The 19,547-nt window shown below is 44.8% G+C and overlaps 1 protein-coding gene and 1 long non-coding RNA gene across 2 annotated transcripts in view; both read right to left on the reverse strand.

Moving 5' to 3' along the window:
- Positions 1-216: 216 nt before the first annotated feature.
- Positions 217-917, reverse strand: LOC108314877. Its single transcript, XR_001829704.2, has 2 exons — positions 804-917; positions 217-764 (listed from the first exon to the last, which is right to left on the reverse strand). It is a non-coding gene; the product is annotated as an uncharacterized LOC108314877 (long non-coding RNA).
- Positions 918-2,640: 1,723 nt separating this feature from the next.
- The window catches only part of PLPP3 (phospholipid phosphatase 3), an 86,781-nt gene continuing 69,874 nt past the window's right edge, over positions 2,641-19,547 (reverse strand). Inside the window, exon 6 of the mRNA XM_017543988.2 lies at positions 2,641-4,548. Within this exon, the coding sequence (XP_017399477.1) occupies positions 4,423-4,548 (126 nt within the window). The 3' untranslated portion in view covers positions 2,641-4,422. The remainder of the gene's footprint in view (positions 4,549-19,547) is intronic.

Genomic DNA, 19,547 nt, shown 5'->3' on the forward strand with positions numbered 1-19,547 from the left:
TGCAAGTTTAAGGAGCAAAGAGTGGAGGTATTTCTCAAACTTTACTGTGCATGTGAATCACCTAGGGATCTTGCCCAAAGGAAGATTCTGATTCTGTAGGTTGGGAAGGGGTAGTGATCTCCTAGGTCTATATTTCTACCAAGCTCCCCAGGGATACAAATTTTGTTGTTAGCCCACGAAAAACAGTTAAAGAAGCAAGTCAAGGCTCACAGAATGCCATGAACAAAGAAGAACCTCATCTTTACTGAGCAATAACCCAAGGCTCAGAGAGGTTAAGAAACTTGTCCAAAGTCACATCACCTAGCCAGTAAGTGGCAGAGCCAGACTGCAATCTGGGTCTGAGTCCCCAAGTGCTTGTTTCCCTCTCCACATCATACTGCTCCTCACAATAGCATGCAGCTCCGCTGTTTCCTTAGGTCTCCATGAAACGGGGATACTTCTGGTGGTTGGTTTGTCAAGTACTGTTGGAAGGTAAAATGGAAAGGCTTGGGGACTAGGATCATAAGGCTTGGGCTCTGGTCTCACCAGTCCCTCCACTCCCTGGGCACCTTCCCTCTCCCACCCCCAACAAGGGTGGTCCTGTCCCTCTGGACATTGGTTCTTCAGATTTGAAGTGAAAATTTGGACTCTGTCCTTAAAGATCTTCCTAGCTACATTTTGGGGCCCAAAGAGACATCACCACTTACGGAAAAATGCATGAAATTGCTGAGCTGTTCTAGGGGCTGGAGGGAGTTGATTTGCGTAGCAGCAAAGAGCAGGCTGACCTTGGTGGCAATTTGCGTAGCAGCAAAGAGCAGGCTGACCTTGGTGGCAAGAGAAGAGGCATACTTGGGTCTATTTCCAATCCTTGAAGCCAAATGGATCTTCCCTGGCTGGGTTTTTTTTTTTTTTTAAAGACAGAGTCTTGCTCCGTTGACCAGGCTGGAGTGCAGTGGTATGACCTTGGCTCACTGCAACCTTAGCTTCCTGGCTTCAAGTGATTCTCCTGCTTCAGCCTCCAGAGTATCTGGGATTACAGGCATGTGCCACCACACCCAGCTAATTTTTTTGTATTTTTTAGTATGCAGACGTGGTTTTACCATCTTGGCCAGACTGGTCTTGAACTCCTGACCTCAAGTGATCTGCCTGCCTCGGCCTCCCAAAGTGCTGGGATTACAGGTAGGAGTGAGCCATCATGCCTGGTCCCTGGCTGGATTTTGAAGCTGTGTGGGATTGATGACTTCTTTTTTTCCTTCTATTTTTCTCCCTTTTTAAATAGGAAAGCCTATAACTATTATCCTATGCCTGTCCCACCACTGAATTTAGGGAGCAGATAACTTACGTTTCACAGGTTCAGAGAGAAAAACTGTATTCCAGGGTGGATTAAACATGGAGCTCCCTCTTTACCTAATTTGAATGGGTTAGTTTAGATAATGAGATTTGGGATTTTTAAGTCATTAAGATTTAGGATTTTGACTTGATGCTGCCATATGACAGGTCTTTAGGGAATCTGGGGATAGGGTGATCTCTTTTGCATGTGGGATGGATGCAAATCTTTTGAAGGCCAAAGGGTGAACTATGGTATTCTGAACAATGGTTCCCCAAATAGGTCCATGTCTTAAATCCCGCATCTGTGAATATATGTTCTATGGCAAAGAGGTATTAAGGCAGCAGATTGAATTAAGTTTGCAGTGAGCTGACTTTAATATAGGGTGATTATCCTAGATTATGAGCAGGCCCATGTAATCACCAGGGAGGGCCCTTACATGTGAAAGGGGAGGCAGAAGAGGAGAACCAAAGAGATAGCAGAGGGAGGACTCAGCCCAATGTTGCTGGCTTTGAACATGGAGGAAGAGGGCCACAAGCCAGGGCAAGTGGGTGACCTCTAAAGATCGAAAAGGCAAGGAAACAGGGTCTCCCCTAGTCTCCAAGATTGTTGACAATACATCTATCTACGTTGTTTCGAATTTGTGATAATTTGTTGTAGCCGCCATAGCAAATTAATATAAGACCTATCCTACAATTTACTGCTCTAGGATCTTAGACAAATTGTTTCATGTTTGCATTCCTTAGTATTCCTTATTTCTCAAATAAGAACTGCTGTGAAGATCCGGCAGAACAAATAGGCAGAAATCCCTGTAACACAGGTGTTTGATAAATGTGAATTTCTAGCTTCCCTTTTTCTTCCAGGTTGCAGAAGAAACACAAGGAAGGAAGCAGGAGCTTTATCCATTCTCAGTGGTGCACGTGCCTTCCTTTGATGTGAGCTGTGTGCAGGATTCCCTCGGTAAGCTCCCGCAGCGCACCTTATCTAGAGTGAAGGCTGCTTATCTGTCTTTGGGGTTCCCACAGCTCCTACCTCCCTGATGGAAAAATCCCCTTTAGAATACAAAAACTCTTTAGAAGAGACTGAGATGAGAGTAGAGCCAGGGCCTCATTCTGCAAGCAGGCTTTCAGAGATGAAAGAGCAGGGCAGACGTCCGTGTCTACCCTATGACCACCACATTCCCCACTGAAAAAATCGAGAGTTGGTGCCCTGAGATGAGGCAAGCACACTCAAAGAGGCCAGCCCTCGATGCCTCCTCCTCCTTCCCACACACCTGAGACAGACATCTCTCAAACACTCCAGGCTTGTAATTCATAATTAGTTGTGTTACGAGCTTTTATTTAAAAAGCACATTTAATACAAGTATAGTTTCGCAGATACAAGTTTTCACTTTGTATGCTACAAAAGTCTTTGAATATTATTCTCTTTACAAAATGGAACCTTACAAAAATACTGACAATTTAATGTTTTTATACAGTTTTCTCTAGTTGCAGTTATTTCTTTCATTATAAAACAATGTCTACCACAGAACTACGATACTTTAGTTGATATTTTTAAAAAAATTAACTCAATGCTTTTTAAAGCAGCTAATGTAAATAACACAGGTCGAGACACAGTTTATAATCATAGTGGATAGAGCTAAAATTGTTTCAGAAATAATATTTTACATAGTTAACTTTTAATGTTTTATACATTATTTATATAATATTTATATATAAAAATCATAGCTTGCTATAAGTTGAAATGAAAGGACGGATTCTGTATTACTACAGGATGTGCATGTGGTTGATCCATATGGTTACACGTAACCCTTTGAAAAGGTCTGCATCCAAGATCTATTAACGCATTTCTTCCTTCCTCCTTTCCTCAAAGGTTCAGTAGAAGGGGTCCCTGTCTACCACCTAGAGCGGGACCTTGCATGGAAGGACACTTATGGATAAAGGATGAGGAAAACTCTCTACCGAGATTTAACCCATATGTTCTGCCCAGCAGAACCTACCAAGAACTGCCCTAGGGGTCAACCCCAAGACAATAGTGCTTTACACAGCTTAGCAAGAGCAACTCCTACAAAGACCCTCAGCTCTGTCATCCTGAAGGGTAGCCCCTCAGGCATGAGACTGCCTGCTTCTCTGGCTCCTTCTGATTTGCAACAACCAAAACGTTGGTTCGTTTTTCATTCTGCCCCCTTCACTCTCCCATCTGTTGTACAGAAGCCTGCTTTCCATCAGCTGGTGGCAGACCATGCCTTGCTCATCCCTGGGCCCTCACAGGAAATCCTGGTGGGCCCGCAGCAAGGATTTCAAGGCAGTAACCGAAGTCGAACTGTTTCTAAGAGTGTGCAAGTGCCCGGTGATTGATGCGCACAACATCAGCATCCTGCAATTGACATTTCAACATCACAGGATGATGCGTCAAAAGAAGAAAAGTGAGGGCCTGTGACCTCGATTTCTTCTGAAATTGTGCTATTTGTGAAATTCACTCGTCCACAAAGAGTCCGCTAATCACTAATGTGAGGAACTATGGTTGTTGGCCTATGGGCAGGGAAGGTGATAAAGTCATAGGACTGGGAATCTAGATTCAGGATCTGATCACTTGACTGAGCAAACTTGCTCTTTCCTTCTATTTAAACGACAAAACAAAACTTCCTGAACTAAAGTCACAGTACAGAATAGAATGGGATGGACAGAGAGACTCAAGAGGGCAGCCCCGCAATGGCTATTTTCTCAATTCAGTGCTATTTCTGGCATTGTGTGCTACAATGTGAATTTTTGCTTTTCTCACAGGCCTGGGATTCCTCAGGTCACAAAGGTGACCAGCAGCCTCTACTCCAATCATTTTAGTGTTTGTTCCCGAACAAGCCGTGTTCACTAGAACATGAACACTCGAACCAATTCCACATTCAGGACTCCGGCACTTGGCGTTAGTTTGCTGTGTTTCCGCATAGGTGAACACTACCTATTTTGGAAGGCCACAAAGTAAAACTTTTTTTTTTTCTTTTAAAAAATCAATCGGGCAAAAGTTTTTCCCTACATTCTACTGTCTGATGAGATTGGAGAGCAGCAAGAACTTGCTGTCAGCAGTCATTTTACAGAAACAGCTCAGGGGGTGGGCCGCACCTACACCATGTTGTGGTGATTGTTCCTGTCAATAATGTCCACAGGTGAAAGGATTTCCTTCCGGATAGTGGGGGCAGGCAGGGATAGCGTCGTCTTAGTTTTGAAGAGGTCAGACACGAAGAAAACCTAGAAGCACAAAACAGAGATTAGTCAGTAACTGACATGTGGGGTCTGGGTAGAGTGGGAAAAGGAAGGTCAGTGGAGCACAGACTTTAGGAAAAGCGGCCCCAGATCATAACTCTTTGAATAGGGAAGGACAATAGAGATCATATCATCAAGTCTTATTACACAGATAGGGAAACTGAGGCCTGGGAAAAGGCCGTGACATGCCCCAGGTTGCACAACACCGGTTCAGCAGAATCCACTTTTTTTTTTTCCTGAGACAGAGTTTCACTCTTGTTGCCCAGGCTGGAGTGCGATGGTGCGATCTCAGCTGACTGCAACCTCCGCCTCCTGGGTTCAAGCCATTCTCCCGCCTCAGCCTCCTGAGTAGTCGGGATTAAAGGCATGCGCCACCACGCCCGGCTAATTTTGAATTTTTAGTAGAGATGGGGTTTCTCCATGTTGGTCTGGCTGGTCTCTAACTCCCGACCTCAGGTGATCCACCCGCCTCAGCCTCCCAAAGTGCTGGGATTACAGGCATGAGCCACTGTGTCCAGCCCAGTAGAATCTACTTCTAAGGACTCTCAGGTCCAGTGCCCACATCTGCAACCCATACTTCCTTATTTCTCAAGGCAAACAAATAGCAATGAAAGATAAGTTCCTAAACAAAGGAAGCAGATCATAATTAGTTACAGTCATTAATTCACACTACTTTCCCTTTTCTCACAAAGGAATCCAGGGTGTAACCAAAAAAATCAGCCCACATGAACTCTTATCAGCAACAGTTGAAGTCAGGCAGTGGCGACTATTTTTCTTGAAAACCCAGTGATATCAACTATTTGATGGGGGTCAAGGAACCAGGTTCTCGTTGCCAAAAAAGTCAGCGGCTAACCTGGACGAAAGGTTAATGAAAAATCTCCTATCACTTATTCCCAGCGTTCTTTTTCCTCATGGGGATGTGACCTCACTGAGTCCTTCTTAGAATACTTGAGAAACATTTATTGAACGCCACTTGCAAAGCTGTGAGGACGGCTCAGGCATAGTTCCTGCTTCAATGAGCTTATGATGAAAGATTCAAGGGCTTGATGAGCTACTGGAGTAAGAAAAATTTATGCTTTGTATTGGATGGCAAAATGAATACACAGACATCCATTGGAGCCATTTAGTAACAGGAGTTTTTACTAAGTAACCATAAGCGGCACCTATCAGTCATGTAATTTAATAGGAAACATGGCTGGGTTTTCAAAATAGGGCCTAAAATACTATCAAAGTTCTTATGTCCAACAGCTTTCTGAATTGACGAGTCTTTGTCCTGCGGATGGTAATGTGCTCGTTACTAATGACGGCATCCTGGCTTCACTCTGGCCACATTACAGGGAAGAAAATGAAGTTCTTAAGATTTGCCAAAACGAAGGCTCTAGCAATCCAGGTTCTGGCCACAGTAGGGAGCTGAATTATTTGTTAAACTGATTTTCACAATGTCCCTTCTGTAGCAACACAGCCATCAAGACAGTGCTATAAAAATCACAGCAAGAAATTGGTGATGCTGGTTACCTCAGCATCACCAATTTTTCTTGAGAGAGGGGAACCGGGTGGCTAGAAGGCAAAGGTGAAACAGACGTTTACTGGTCACTGTAAAACCTGTTGTACCTTTTGATTTGGTACCCGTGACATATATTACCTACCAAAACATTTAATAAGTATCATTTTGTTGTTAAAAAAATAAAGCTAGGCTATTTCTATGCTACTACCAGAAAATGAAATGTTAGCCAAGAAGTGTAAAATCAGGCTGGACGCGGTGGCTCATGTCTGTAATCCCAGCACTTTGGGACAGCAAGGCGGGTAGATCACGAGGTCAAGAGATCGAGACCATCCTGGCCAACATGGTAAAACCCTGTCTCTATTAAAAATACAAAAATTAACTGGGCATTGTGATGCGTGCCTGTAATACCAGCTACTCAGGAGGCTGAGGCAGGCTTGAACCAGGGAGGTGGAGGATGCAGTGAGCCAAGATTGTACCACTGCACTCCAGCCTGGTGACGAAGTGAGACGCTTGTCTCAAGAAAAAAAAGAAAAGAAGTGTAACGTCTTAATACATTCACAGTTTGAGGGCTATTAGATGTACCACTTTGCAAGGGAAAAAATTAAGTCTCTTCTCCCTTTCTTTTGTCAGGAGGTGAGAACCGTGGTACCAAAGGATTTGTCTTCCAGTCAGAGTCAAACTTGAGAATCAGGAAAGAAAAGATCTGTGCATAGCCTGCCAGTAGGCTCTAGGCTCCGCTGCCAGAAAATTCTCTGTAGTTGGTTTGGGAAAATCTTTTCAAGAGCCCTCAATATAAGGAAACAGACTCGATTAAAGCTCAATGTGAAGATAATTAAACTTTTCAACCCTTCTCCACCCCAGCCCCAGCCCCACATTTTCCCTTATCTCCCCTAGTGGACTTATTTCTTTTTGTACTAAAATGGTATTATCATCTGAGAGGTGCAGACAGCAATGTCCTCATCTCTAGCTCAAAATTATCCTCTCCTTTATCCTTCACTTTGTCTGGGAGGAAGAGGCTTTGATAAATCCTCCCATCACTAGTTTTTTATTTTTGAGTTAGAGTCTCACTCTGTTGCCCAGGCTGGAGTGCAGTGGCACGATCTCAGCTCACTGCAACCTCTGCCAACCATGCCAGGCTACTTTTTGTATTTTTAGTAGAGACGGGGTTTCACCATGCTGGCTAGGCTGGTCTCAAACTCTTGACCTAGTGATCTGCCCTCCTCGGCCTCAAATTCTTGACCTCATGATCCGTCCTCCTCGGCCCATCACTACTTTTAACTTCACTTATTCCAGCTTAGTAGCTAGATTGATGAAAATAAGTCGTACAGGACTAATTTCTTAAAAATCTTTCTCCCAGAATCCATCCCATCTGCCAGGGACAAATATAGCAAAGGAAAGCTCCCCCATCCCCAGAAAACACCCCCTTCCCCTTCAAGATCTTGAACAATGCACCACCTCAATCTACTGGCTTATCTCCCAATCTAATTTTCTGAGCTCATAGTCACTACATCTTAGGGTTTCCATTTCCTAACTGTAAGACAGGAATCATATGAAGATTAAAGACAACAATGAACTTGAGAAGATCTAAACCTGTGACTGCTACCTAGGTCAATAAAAGGCGTTCCATTCTCTAATGATCTGGATACCAAAGTAATTACTGGGCCCAGAGAAAGCCATGCTGTCCCATGTGTCCAAAACTTTGCTTATCGGCCTTTCTTCCTAGATGGGAGGCTTCTGGAAGATGTAACCCTATCCCTAATCACCCTGAATCACCCCAAGCACTTAGCTTTGAGCCTTATACACAACATGGGCTTAATAAATGTTTGTCGTTGAATTTCAAAATTTCTCTCTACTTACTAAAAAGCAAGCACTCTGGCCTCGGACCTTGTTGACAATACAACTCCTACGGACTTGAGGGGGAACGGCATACTGAAACACGCCCTGCATGGAGCCAAGTGAGGATGTGAAAAGTTGAGTCAGGTCCAGCAGAATCCCAGTTTAAGCTGTATTTTACTTTCAGCATGACTTGAGGTTACACAAACACTTTTTTTGGGGGCTCATGAAACATAATACTGTCAAGACTGAAACAGGGCTCAATCTTCCTAATATTTGAACAGTAGAGCACAAACAGAGCTAGTAAAATTAAAAGCTTCTTGGTTTGGAGCAGTTCCATTTCCTACAAAAGATGATCTCCACCCAGAAAACCCAGAGGCCCAGGCTGGGAAGGGTCTATATAAATTAAGTAGCTGTCTTAGGTCTATGGAATAAACCCACTCCCAGCCCACAATCCTACTCCACAGATCTCTGCTGTGCAAAAGGACACATTAGACAATAAATACAGTCTCAGCAAACATGAAAAACTATACCCTAAGCACCAAGAAGAGATCTAAGTTATAATGCGCAGAACATTTGTTTTCAATTCCATCTCTCCAAATCTTTGAACTTTATAAATTACCTTTTTTTTTTTTGAAAATGAATGAATGCCATCAATAAATACTTATTGGATTCTTGCTGTGTGTTAAACTCCAAAAATATGAAGATGAATATACATGAGACAGTCTTTTACCCTCCAGGAGTTTATAGGCCAATGCGTTAGAGAGCCAGGCTAACAGATGACCACAATACAGCATATTAAGGATTATGATGGAGGGAAGCCAGAGTGTTGAATCAGCAAAGAGGACATGGCATATAACCCAGACTGAAGGGGAGTGGAAGCAAGCCTTAGAAGGCTTCTCCCAAAGGATGCCTATTTGATCTTAGCTTTGAAGGATGAGGAGGAGTTAACCAGGCAGTGAATGCTAGGATGTTGTTATAGGCAAAGGGAATGGTGTGTGCAAAGGCACAGGAGAAAGGGAGTACAGCACATCCAGGAGCTGCAGGAAGCTCGGTATACCTAACGCAGAGCATTCAAAGAGGCTGGAGAGGAGAGGACTAGCTATTGAAAAGCCTCCTGAGACACGTTAAGCAGTTCAGATCTCATCCTTTTGGCTCTAGGAATCATTGTCAAGGCTCAAGTGAGGAAGCAACACGTTGGAAAGACTTGCGTTAAGATCATGTTGGTAACTAATGGGGAGATGGAGTCAGAAAGGATGCAATGAGTCTGGAGGCGGGGACTGCGGAGTCTGGGAGAGGATGAGGCCCGAACAATGCCTATGCAGTAAAGACAGACAAGAAGAGATGGCTTTGGGAATGTTGAGGATAGGAACGCAGGTGGCAGGGGTGGTGTGTATGTTTGGGGTGGGTATGCGTGCAGAGGAGGCAATGTTTTTCTTTCTAGTTCTTTTTTCAGCTCTAGAAATCTTGGCACTTATTCCCATAAAAACTCTTAAAATTTGGGTAACTATGCTAGGAAATATATATATATATATATATACATACACACACATATATATAACTCTTCTTTCCTCTGCCTCTGACATTGTATTGGGGGAGTGATTTTTCTCCCCAGTAGCATTTAGTACCTTATAGTGTTGTATGAACATCACTTTTATCTAATTCCAAGACATTTCATTAACCCAAAATAAAATTCCACAAACTAGTTATGTCCCATTCCCTCCTCTCCCCAGTCCCTGGTAACCATCAATCTGCTTTCTGTTTCTACGGCTTTATCTATGAGGAAGTGATTCTGACCTCCTCCTGGGTCAAGAGTAAACTGTTCTGTGATCCCAGAGTGGAAGATGATTTAATTTACCCAAGCACTGTGGGCAATGTAGCCCCTTCCTTCAAGAGCAAGAGTACACACAAACAAGGGAACTCTAAGCTGTAAGAACCCCATTCACTGTGATGAGGAGTTAAGAAAAAACAAACCAGAAAAAGAAAAAGAGGGGTGGGGGGGTGAAGAGTGGCTGAGAAAATGAATGAACATGTGAAATCTGACACATTCTAGCTGGATGTAGAGACCATATGCTGATGGGAGTTTTCCATAGGGCAAACGGAATCTGCTTTCCAAGTCCTACAATTCCTAGGGCTATCTTTGCCCAAGAGTTGGCATATTCAAAGAGGAAGATGCTTTCAGTGTGTTACTGCCAGTATTCACACTCCGGAAATGTCAGCCTCCCATGGAGCACACACAGTTCAGCCTGCTGGGGTGCTGCCTGCCTAGAGGTTACCAAGAACCAAATACACCAGAAATGAGAAGTCGGGTAGGTAGCCAGGTTCCTACTTTCCTTGCTAGGAATGGCTGAACCAGCAAATTTTGAGGACCATTTTGTTAATTTTGTCAAGGGCAGATTATGGCAACAAAATTACCCTTTAACTGTTCCTGGAGTCCTTGATGTAAGTGAACTCCTTGAAAACAGGAATCCCATCCTTATATAACACATGGAGCTAAAATGCTGGCAGAGGGTAGATAAACTATAAAAGCAAAATAATTTTAGAATCTTAGAACCACAAGAAAACAGAGTCATCTCTTCTGGTATTTCTTAAGGTGTTGTCCTCAAACTATCTGTTTCAGAATCACCTGGGAGCTTCCAGAAATAGCAGATTCCTGGGGCCATCCAAGACCTACTGAGAGTGTTGCTTGGGACCTGCATTTTAGCAAACACTACAGTTATTTGTTACGCAGACTACAGTTAAGAAATCCATTAGCGGACATTCTGTGGAGATGAACGATGGGTTCAAATCCTAGATCTGCCATTGCATGAGTGTGTGTCTTAGACAATCTGTCATCATTTTTTTTTTGAGATGGAGTCTTGCTCTGTCTCCTAGGATGAAGTGCAGTAGCGCGATCTCGGCTCACTACAACCTCCGCCTCCCAGGTTCAAGCGATTCTCCTGCCTCAGCCTCCAGAGTAGCTGGAATTACAGGCATGCACCAACAGTCCCGACTAATTTTTGTATTTTTAATGGAGACAGGGTTTCACCATGTTGGTCAGGCTGGTCTCGAACGCCTGACCTCATGATCCGCCCACCCTGGCCTCCCAAAGTGCTGGGATTACAGGTGTGAGCCACCGTGCCCGGCTGACAATCTGTAATCTTTTTAAGATCGGCTTTCTTGTCTGTACACTGGACATATTGCCTTCCTGGAATCACACTTATCTTCTCTCTTTAGTACCCAGATTGAACTTTTAATAACCTTCCGTCTTAGCATTAGACCATAGGCTCTGAGACGTGATGCTTTAAATGCTGTGTCATATTTCCCCTTCTAGACTGAGCTACTCAAAAGGGCATGGATTGGGTTGAGTCATCTCTGTGTTCAGAGCCCAGAAATTGTAGCTCTCAATAGAGTTGGTCCATCCAGCGTGTGAGCATAAAGACCATGGCTGTTGCTTTTTTGGCATGCATTCCCATGTGCTTTGGCCTTGGGATTTCCTTTTAGCTTTCTGGTCTACCATACTGGATTAAGGAAGGAATCACTTTCTTTGGAGGAGAAAGCCTTGGGACCTGGCTCACCCTCAGGTCCTAAGTACAGTGAGTGCTATCTAAAGAAAACCCATCTTTGGCAGCCTTGTGTTTTGATTAGATGGAATTACCCAATTGCAATAATTATTTTTTGACCTCAAAAAAGGGCTTTTAGTGGCTTTTTGCACTGGGAGTATGTGAGCACTTCTGTTGAGTGACTTCCTAGTATATCTGAGAGGGAAAATGATGAGGTGGAAAAGAGTGTGACATTGGGAGTCAGACAAAATATAGTCTACAAATCTCTATTGCAGTGTGACCCAAGTTGTCACACTTGTCTTGAATTTATGCAAGATAAAAAGGTTTTACACTTGCAGATGATGTGTTTGCCTTGTATTTGTGTGCAAATGTTATTTTTAAAATCCACCAGGGCCGGGCGCGGTGGCTCACGCCTGTAATCCCAGCACTTTGGGAGGCCAAGGTGGGTGGATCAACTGAAGTCGGGAGTTCAAGACCAGCCTGACCAACATGGAGAAACCCCGTCTCTATTTTAAAAAAGTAAAAAAAATAATGAAAGAAAAATAATAAAATTTTAAAAAAAGAAAATGAAAAAATAAAAATCCACCTACCCATGATTTCTGTAAGGCTTACAGAGAATATATGTAAAAACACTTTGTAGCTATGAAGGACTACTCATTCATTCATTTATTTATTTTGAGCAGAGTCTCACACTATCGCTCAGGCTGGAGTGCAGTGCATGATCTCCACTCACTGCAATCTCCACCTCCTGGATTCAAGCATTCTAGTGCCTCAGCCTCCGAGTAGCTGGGATTACAGGCATGTGCCACTGCACCTGGCCAATTTTTGTATTTTTTTTAGTAGAGATGGGACTTTGGTCTACCTGGTCTTGAACTCCTGACCTCAAGAGAGCCGCCCACCTCGGCCTCCTAAAGCGCTGGGATTACAGGCATAAGCCACCACGCATCCAGCCTTATGAAGAACTATTCAAATCCTACCTCGGTTATCACAATTAAGGATCATCACTGCTATTGAGGAATGTTAAAGAAATTAGTCCCACAAAATGAACAAAGAAGGTTTAGAGGAGCAATGAAAGTTGACAGCAATTTTGCGGAGCATGCTGCTGTGTGCCTGTGGTCCCAGCTAGTCAGGAAGCTGAGGTGGGAGGATGGCTTGTGCCCAAGAATTTGAGACCAGCCTGGGCAATATAGCAAGACACGCCCGCTCACACCCCCTCTTTCTTTAAAGAAATTTGTGGGCAATTCTGATGGAGAACAGGAATCTGTGCCAAGAAACCTTCCAGAAAAATATTCATAGGCTATTAGGGAGCCTATGACTATTTTAAGGAGGACCCAGGGGACTGACAGCTTTGTCTATGGGGTGCTAGATCCAGTAGGAGCTGGAGCTTAGGAACGTGGTACCCAAGGATAACCGAGGCTTGACAAAGGCAGGGGGTCCCATTCCCAGAAAGCATCCAATTTCGAAGCTGCAAGGGAGGAGGAGGCTACTATTCATTGAGGTCACTTCTGCCTATTATCCCACAAGTTCCATTCTGCATTGTTAGGGTCACAAAACATATCAAGTTCTCAGCCATCTCCATGTCTTTGTGTCATTCCTTCTCCATGGAATTCCCTTTTTTATCTTTTGTATCTATAGCAAATGGCCACTCATTTTAAAAGAATTACCTACTCTAAAAATTCTTTCTAGTCTTCCAATACCCTCAAGAAGAATTAATCACCCCTTCTCTTGTAACCCCACTGTCCTCAGTAGGGTATCCCATCCCAAGAGCCATGCCTTTCTATCATACTTGTCTGTTTACATGCCTGTTCCTACTAGATCATTCTCAAGCCATTAGCAAGTCACAAAATCAGCTAACTGTGTGGTCACCACCAGCATTTTTGAAGGTTAATAGAAAATATTAGAATGTCTCACACAGTAAAGGCAAGTCTTATTTTATGAAATATTTGTTTTAGTTATATATGAGTACCTCTATTGGGTTATGATATAAAATATATTTCTTATTACAGATGGTGGTCAAGTCTTGGAAAGCTACTGCACTATATAAGCTCTTTAAGGACCAACTCCTTTTAGCTCTGAATCTTTAAAGAAAGTACAGTACTTAATGCACAAATCACAATCAATATGTTGTATGTGCCAAGCATAATGCATCTTTAATTCACTGAATCCTCAATCCAAAAATCAGGTGGGGATTAATCATCCCAGTCCTCACGGGATTGGAAAAGGCCTCCCTAGCAAGTGGCAGGAATAAAACTTCCCTCTCTGAGCCTCTGCTTCGTCAGCCCATCCATCTTACCAGGGGAGTAAGAAAGGAAGTTCTTAAAGTACAGTTGATCCTTGAATAACATGGGCTTAAGCTGCACTTATACACAAATTTTCTTCTGCCTCTGCCAATCCTGAGACAGCAAGACCAACCCCTCCTCAACATGGAAACAAGCAGGATGAAGGCTTTTATGGTGATCACTCCCACCTAATGCACAGTAAATACATTTCCTTTTCCTTATAATTTTCTTGATAAATTTTCTTTTCTCTAGCTTACTTTATTGTAAGAATACTGCATAGGATACGTAAAACATACAAAATATGTGTTAATTGACTATTTATGTTATCAGTAAGACTTCTAGTCAACAGTAGGCTGTTAGTAGTTTTAAGTTTTGAGGTGAGGGAGTCCAAAGTTACATTTGGACTTTTTTATTGTGCTGGGTGTCGGACCCTCTAGTACCCAAGTTGTTCAAGGTCAACTGTACTTTGGACAGTGGTAGAGTACTACAAAGATACTGTCATTATCTGTTGGCGGCCGAAGTTTATTTATTTGCTTCCTTCTCTCTCCCACATCCAAGTTTCTGCCTGCGTAAGAGCAGGGGCCAGCAGTGGCAAGGTCACATTACCCTCAGGGCCTACTGGGCAAAGAGCTAGGCTTTTGCAGAGCCAGAAGAGGTCTGGAAGCTCATTTCATCCATTCCCCTGTGCCCAGGCTGCACTGGCATAAATCAGAAGGGAACAGATGGGACTCTCTCCTGTTAGGGAAGGAAGAAATCTTGCAAATTCATGACCAAGCATGCTTGGAATTTACTGTTTAGCCCTTTAGATGGAATCTATAAACTGGGGACTTGGTTCCTACCCTGCTACTGTGTGTCCTTGGGCGTGTCCTGCCCTTTCCCTGCCCTGCAGTTTCCTTTTGCATGGGAAGTCATTGGTGAACTCTTCTTCACACTGGCATTCTTGCTGGTGTCTTTTCCCAAGGTCACTTCACCAGGGCAGAGACAAAGAATGCCCTCGCCCTTCCCTCCATCTGGAGGAAGATAGCAGCATAGAGCGAGCGGAGCCACACCCCCGGGAAGAGGAAAACCAGGAAAGGCTCTGCTGTGTATTTATGAAATTCATGAGCAGCTGCTTCCTCTGCTGAACCCACAGCAATGGCAGCCAGGCCCTCCCCTGACCCCTCCCAGGGGCCTCTAATTTGCCATCTGTTAGAGGGTCAGGGAGGAGGTGACCAGATATGCAAGTTGTCACCAGACAGGAAATGAACTGGTGTCTGTTTCTTCATCCTAGTACCTGGGTGAGTTCAACCGCAGAGTTCACATCTCTGGTAGGGGTGACTTAGTGAGTGTGTAGGCGAGAGGGGGCTGGGAGAGTTAATATGAGCCTGTGTTTTTTTATTTGCCTGTTTGTGTGCCCGTGGTTCTGAGCTCTGGCGAGACAGACAGAATGGATGTCTGCGTATCTGGGTGCGACTGGGTCTGCCCATGCACCTCGTGGCCTAGCTCGGCTGTGGCTGTCTCCTTTGTCCTGTGTACGTCTGTCCAGATCTCTGAAGGTGTGCAGGCAGGCCTATGTGACCCTAAGTGCTTGTGTCTTTGTGTTGAGTCCATGACACTGTAGGTTTTCTGGCTGTGCTGGTTTCCATTGTCTTCCCTTTCTGGAAAGCATTCAATTAGTAAGCAATGGAGGAGGAAACCAGACTTACTTCCATTTGGCATGTGATTTTCGTCTAGACAAATCTGTCTGCTGTGACAGGATCTACCCTCAATAGACCTAGGTAAAGAGTGCTTGGCTGTCATGCCTGTTGCCCAAGGCTCTGCAGTAATGAAACCAACATTCTAGGGTAATGTGCTATATACCTCAGTCAGTTACTACAAAGTCAGCTGTGCCATAGAATGTCTGTGCAAAGAGATCATGGAGCTACAAGGCCTCTAGATTCAACTCACAGGTGAGGAGACTAGGCCCAGAAGGGAAGTGTCTGGCCTGAAGCCACAAGCTCATTCAGCATTCACCATTTACCCAACGCTGATCAAGCACCTATTGTGTCAGCCACTGTACCAGGCACTGAGGATAAATAATCAGAAGATTAAGCCATGGATTCTGCTACTATGGCACCCACAGTCTAGCTGAGGAGACAGACAGATGAGCAGGCAGTGAATAGATCAGGCCTAAAGCCAGGGCAGGAAGAAAGTACAAAGGGCCATGGGGGACTGGAAGGAAGTGAGACAATAGTGTCTTCACGGACCGGCGAAGTTGTGGGAAGCTGAACAATGTCCCCCAAAGATGCCCACATCCTAAGTCCTAGAAGCAATTAATGATGCTACATGACAAAATGAGATTAAGATCCTGAGATGGAGAGGTCATCCAGGGTTATCAAGGTGGTCTCAGCATCCTTAAAAGAAGGAGGCGAGAGGACCAAAGTCAAGAAGAAGATGTGAAAATGGATGCAGAGGCCAGAGAAAGTGTGTGTGTGTGTGTGTGTGTGTGTGTGTGTGAGTGTGTGTGTATCTGTGTGTGAGTGTGAAAGGGAGAGAGAGAGAGAAGTGAAGATTCTATGCTGCTGGTTTTGACAGTGGAAAACAGGGCTATGAGCCAAAGAACTCAGGTAGCTCCAGAAAGCTAGAAAAAGCAAGGAAACAAATCTCCCCTTAGATCCTCTAGATGGAACACAGCCCTGCCAACACCTTGTTTTTAGCTCAGTGAGACCCATTTCCAACTTCCAACTTCCAGAACTGTAATAAAATAAATTTGTATTAAGCCACTAAATTTGCGGTAATTTGTTACAGCAGCCAGAGGCAACTAATACAGAAGGTTTCCAGAGGTGAAACTGGAACTGTGTTCCATCAAAGGGGACAGCTCTCTAATATAGAAACTCAGGTGCTGGAAAATATTGAAATGTTTGATATGCCAGGAGGTGATGGGGATGGAGAGACGAGAGGAGGCCTGCCGAAGCCTGGGTCTTGGAGTGCCAGCTCCGTGTCAGGCTGTCTGGGGTCAACTCCAGCTCTGCTACCTTCTGAGTGCCTGGGCTCTCAGTACAGGTATTGATCGTCTTACGACCTATGCAACTTACGACCATTCGACTTTACGACCACAATCGCTAGCCACGACTGCTCCGCGTCTGGCAGCGCAAACGTTGCCCAGCTGGGTGTACGACAGTGCGGACCAGCTTCCGGCAGCACTACCATCTCCGCGTGCATATAGCCTACTCAACTTATGACCAAATCGTGTTACGACCGGTCTGTCGGAACCAATCGTGGTCGTAAGTCGAGCACTAGCTGTAAATGTCAGCCACGATTACAGTCAGTTAACAGGGAGTCCACAGAGGCTTGGCTCAGGAGGTTATCTGGCAGGGTGGAAGAGCGGATTCTGTGTTTTCTTTGCAGATCATGACATGTCTTTTGTGCCATACCTGCTGCTCCTTTCTCCATCCTCCTAACCTCAGGTGATGTCACTGTTTCAAAAACCATTCAATACAGCCGTAGTCATGAGTTAGAAGAGAACTTGGTCCTTCCTGGGATTCACTGGGACAGCAGCCCTGGTTCATGGGGAAAAGTTCTGTAATGTGGCACAAGCAGAGCAGAGGCCACAGACTCCTGCCAAGCACATAACAGCTACATTGCACAAGCCTAATAAAGCTGCAAAACCCATGAGGCAGCTGCCCATCATCCTCCTCACAGTCCCCTCTCCCGGGCACCTGGCGTCTTCATCACATGGTCTCTGGTTCCCCACACCTCTTCACAGATCTACCCATCTCTGCTCAATCCAGGATCCCGAGCTTTGCTTCAGTATCCCTCACAGTCAAACCCAAGACAGCAGAATCCTGGGAGCTTACGACTAGAAAAGACACTACCTTCTTTTCTCCCGGCTGAGCATTCCCAAACATTTATGCTGAATGGTCACAGCTTCCAGACACTTCCCTGCCCTGGCCTCTCAGATAGCTTCAGTGAAATGAATCTCTCAGTGCTGTGATTCCAAGCCAATCTGGACCATCAGGTCCCACTGAACATGAGGCTGGGTGCTAGGCATTTGGAGAAAAATGATAAGTAAGATTGAGTCCCTGTTCTTGCACGTTCACAGGTGAGTGGGCAAAAGGCAGGGAAAGATATTTATCGCCCCTTTCCTAACCATCTTTACATTGTCAAACAGGCTTTCAAACTCAAAGCAATAACTGTATCCACCCAAACGGTCAGGAAGGACCCTGTGACACAATCAAATGACAATCTTTAAGCAGCTAAGTATGCAGCTTCAGGTTCAAGTTAACTGCAGGGCCTTCAGCATCAGGAACTCCCCCTCCTTGCAGAGTGTAGAGGCAGAGCTGTGGGTCCATGAGAATCGTGGGGCAGCTGTCTATTAGCTCTTTGACCCTGGATGACTTTAGTTACCTCTGTAAAACGGCTGTAGTACAATGGCTTAATGTGGCCAAAAGAAGACAACGGGTAAAGTATCAGAACAGTACTAGCACAGAGTAGGTGCTTTGTAAATGCTAGGATCAAATTCCTATACTGTGCTACAATCAGTGAGAGCCAAACAGGTCACAAGTCAGAACCCTCATTTTACTTCTTGAAAATAAGCCACAGTCCTCCCGAACACTTTCTAATTGCTCATGGCCCGTGTTTTAGGATATAAAAGAGAAGAGGGCTAGTAAGGATATCCTCACCTTTTAATTTTTTCAACTGGGGATGCAGGGGACTCTAATTAGGGCAGTGGCGCCAAGAAGGAACCACACAGCAGACCCCCGCAGGCTGCCCTACTGCTGAGAGCAAAGCTCAGCCGGGCACGGTCAGCAAAGGGTTACCTTCAGTGCAAATACCCATCCCCCACTGTCACTTCGCATTAAAGGCCCAGGCACCAGAGAACAAGTGAGTCCGTGACAGCTGCTCTCATTATCGGTTAGCTCCCCCAGTTTCTCTCCCTTCTGGTATTTACATTTTTTTTTTTTGAGATGGAGTCTTACTTTGTTGCCAGGCTGGAGTGCAGTGGTGCAATCTTGGCTCACTGCAACCTCTGCTTCCCCGGCTCAAGTGGTTCTCCTGCCTCAGCTTCCCAAGTAGCTAGGGCTACAAGTGTGCACAACCATGCCCAGCGAATTTTTGTAGTTTTTAGTAGAGACGGAGTTTCACCATATTGGCCAGGCTAGGCTTGCCTTAAACTCCTGACCTTGTGATCTACCTGCCTCGGCCTCCCAAAGTGCTGGGATCAGACACGAGCCACCACGCCCTGGCCTTTACTTTTAAAAAGAAAGAAGAAAAAGAAAGCAAGGAAGAAAGCCATTAAAACAGCCTGCCCAGTAGGCTGGGATTCCCATGTCAAAGGCCGGCAGGCAGTTCACACGCTGCGTTCTTCATAGTGCTCGCTCTGAATGCTGCAACTGCTTCTCCCTCTTCTTAACCCTTGCACATGGAGCCAGGTGCTTCCCTGCCTGTGGAAGCCCCCTGCACATGTCACTATGACAGCCCCCATAGCACTGAGCTCCTGTGCTTGGGCCTGGCTGTGAAATGAGCTAGAATGGGATTTCCTTGGGAGGGCTGAGCCTTATTCATCCCTACACCTTCAAGATAATACTCTCTACAGTGTTCTCAAGAAAGGTTAGATCAACTCATTGATTCTGGGTTTTTGCTTGCTAAGCACACATTTACTTAGTCTGAGCTGGGATCTCAGAGAGACCTTGGTAAGACAGGAAGAGTAACATAATATTATATTACATACATATGGTCCCCTGCCCTCAAGAACTTACAGTGTAAAGGAAGACACCCACGGACAACTTCAATCTAGAGTGTTAAGTGCTATTACAGAGGAGTGGGGGAGAGGCTGCAGAGGTAGACAGGAGCCTGCAGCCAGCCTCA

The sequence above is a fragment of the Cebus imitator genome, unplaced genomic scaffold, assembly GCF_001604975.1.
Source record: "Cebus imitator isolate Cc_AM_T3 unplaced genomic scaffold, Cebus_imitator-1.0 Scaffold163, whole genome shotgun sequence".
Lineage (NCBI taxonomy): Eukaryota > Metazoa > Chordata > Mammalia > Primates > Cebidae > Cebus > Cebus imitator.